This window comes from Streptopelia decaocto (genome assembly GCF_964273445.1).
Source record: "Streptopelia decaocto genome assembly, contig: HAP1_SCAFFOLD_120, whole genome shotgun sequence".
Taxonomy (NCBI): Eukaryota; Metazoa; Chordata; class Aves; order Columbiformes; family Columbidae; genus Streptopelia; species Streptopelia decaocto.
Genome location: NW_028115250.1, coordinates 37168 through 40062, shown reverse-complemented (window position 1 = coordinate 40062; position 2895 = coordinate 37168). Strand labels below are relative to the sequence as shown.

The 2895-nt window shown below is 54.4% G+C and overlaps 1 protein-coding gene across 1 annotated transcript; it reads left to right on the top strand.

The window, feature by feature from the left end:
• Window positions 1–260: 260 nt before the first annotated feature.
• On the top strand, window positions 261–1982 carry LOC309452854 (ubiquilin-1-like; the record flags this gene model as incomplete). Its single annotated transcript, XM_082077515.1, has 1 exon — window positions 261–1982. The coding sequence occupies one exon, from the start codon at window positions 261–263 to the stop codon at window positions 1980–1982; it is 1722 nt and encodes a 573-aa protein (XP_081933641.1).
• Window positions 1983–2895: the final 913 nt, after the last annotated feature.

Below are 2895 nucleotides of genomic sequence, written 5' to 3'. Positions count from 1 at the left end.
GACTGCACGGGTGGTGAGCAACTGGAGCAGCTGTGCAACATCTGCGGAGGGAGGTGGTCCTTGTCCCCGTGTCACTGCTCCCTCCTGGCATCTGTCACCGTAGCAGGGATAACTGCCACCCCGTTTCCACTGCAGCTGTCACCCTCTGTCACCTCCTGCCAGCACCGCTGCTTTTCAACAGAGCGACGCGCAGCCCTGGTCTCAGAGTCACCGTGCCCAGAAGCAAAGGGGCAGCAGAGACTGGTCAGCCTGTTGTCACCATGGATTCCTCAAATATCATCAAGGTTACTGTGAAGACGCTCAAACAGGAGGAGAAGTTTGAGGTTGCTCAGAGCAGCACTATCCAGGAGTTTAAGAAAGAAGTTGCCAAATGTTTCAAAACATCCCCTGATCTGCTGGTCCTGGTATTTGCTGGGAAAGTCCTCAAGGATCAAGACACTTTGAGCCAGCATGGAGTTCACAGTGGGGTCAACATCCACGTTGTCATCAGGTCCCAGCAGAAACCACAGGATGGCCTGGCAGATCAAGAAAGAGCGACCGCCCTCATGCAACCTCCCAGCTGCAGCAATTCCAACTTATTCTGCTTGGGAAGCACGGGTCATCTGCAATACCCAAGCTTAATCCATCACGACTTGTCTGAGCTGTTGACCTCCAGCCAGGAAACAGTGGCACAGACCATGGCGGACCTCTTGTCCAGGATCCCTGCTTCAGGCCTGGATCTGAACACCATCAACAACAACACACTTCTGCTGGGCTTCCTCCTTGGGGTTACAGGCGTATTTCTCCTGGGCCTGGACTCCACAGACACATTGGACTTGGAGAGCAGCATTCAAGAAGAAGAGGTACCCCTGCACAGCTTGCAAAGGGAGATGCAGACTGCTTTGGTGCAGGATGTCCTCGACAATGCCGACGTTGTCAGGGACCTCCTCATGTCCAGCCCTCAGATGCAGCAGCTGGCTGAAGAAAATCCCGAGATTGGCCACATTCTCAGCCACCCCCAGACTATCAGAGAAATGCTGGAGGCCTCCAGCAGCCCTGCCGTAAGGCAGGAGATGATAAGGAACCATGATGTGGCCATGAAGAACCTGGAAAGCATCCCTGGAGGGTTCAGCGCTCTGGAGCAGCTGTACAGGGAGGTTCAGGAGCCCATCTTGGACGCTGTGCAGATGGGAAACAGCCCCTTTGCTCCCCAGGACAGTGACCCACCTGTGACGGGAGCCAGGCTACCAGCCCACACCGAAAACCGGAGGCCATTACCCAACCCTTGGGCTCCGCGGTCCAGCGGGGTCAGTGGTAACACAGGGGATTGCGATGACCAGTTCGCCATCAGCAGCACAGGTGACAGTTTCACCTCGCTGAGCTTGGGTCCTGCGGCAGGACCGGTGGTGCCCAACTCGAGGCAGGTTCAGACCATGGTTGAGCAGCTGACAGGAGACCCAGAGCTCATGCACAGCCTGGGGAGTGCGGTAACACACCCTGACAGCCCCGCACAAGTGCTTCTGAACGGCGTCGAGACACCGAGTGATGGAAATTCTCCATGTGAAGACCAGCAGGTACAGCAGCTGCCACCGGAGCTGGAGGACGCCGAGATTTTGCCCCTGCTGAGGAACCCGCGGGCGCTGCAGGCGTTGCTGCAGATCCAGCGGGGATTACAGACCCTCTCGACAGAGGTACCGGATTTTATACTGAGTTTGCAGGACCCAAGTGTGCAGCTGGATCTGGAAAGCATGGACGACTCGTCACAAAGCAGCGAGTCTGAGGACAGTGGAGATTTCAAGTCAGATGGGGAGCAAGGAGAACATCAGATGGAGATGGATGAGGAGGTGCCACAGGCCAGATTTGGGAGACAAATGGAGCAGCTCAGGGCCATGGGCTTCCAGGACCAGAGCGCAAACTTGGAGGTGCTGATTGATGCAGAAGGAGACGTCAGTGCAGCAGCGGAGATACTGGCGAAAGCACCGTCATCGGACAAGATACCATAACTGGTTTGTCCAAATGAACCGGTTACATCACCTCCTCTGTCAATGGCTGCGTTTCAGTCTCACCCCACACTAAAAGCAGCAGGGTGCATGCTAACAAGTTGTGTGCTGTAGCGTTCTTCCATCCATGACAATTGATTTCCCCTGGTCCGCAAGGGTTTCTTGCATCCAAAGGCAATAGACTGAAGAGCTTTCTGTGTTGCCTGTCACTGCCAGCATCAGCCTTTCCTCAAGGGAGCAAATGCTGTTATGAAAGTCAATGTGTCACTTCTGCCACTGCGTCTCCTGTGCGTGTGCTGTCCGCGAGGGTTATCGTAACAGTCGGTGGTGGCTGTAAGTCACGTTTACATCCCAAATGTATGCACAGTGGGTTTTTACCCACCTGTTGTTGCACGGAAGGATTGAATTTCATGCAGCAGTTCAGAGTTCGGCATTCCGGGAGTGGCGCGTTCCGGGGCCACCAAGCGCTGTTTACTAGAGGGTGTTGGGCTGGTGCTGGAGCGAGCTGAGAGAAGGGAACGGAGCTGGGGAAGGGGGTGTCTGGCCCCGTTGTTGGGGATTTGGGGATGCCGGGGGGGTTAGGAGGGGGCACCACCGGCTGAGCCCCACTCTGTTGTCTCTGAATTGCTGCCTATTTGTTTGTATTTGAGCAAGTTTGGAGCAAAACTGGGAAACGGGGGGTGTGAGGGGCGCAAACACAGCTGAGCACGACTGACTTGGAGCTGGATTGGCCCCATCCCAGCACCATAAGTCGCCACCGGGTATTTTGGAAAACACGTTTTCTCCTTGCTCAAGAATTTAGATACCAAAAGATCCCAATAAAAACAATAATGCTGTTTACGTCTAGAATTGTCTTAAATACACGTCCTTCTATGCATGTTATAGAACACTGTAACCCTGCTTTGTATATTACCAT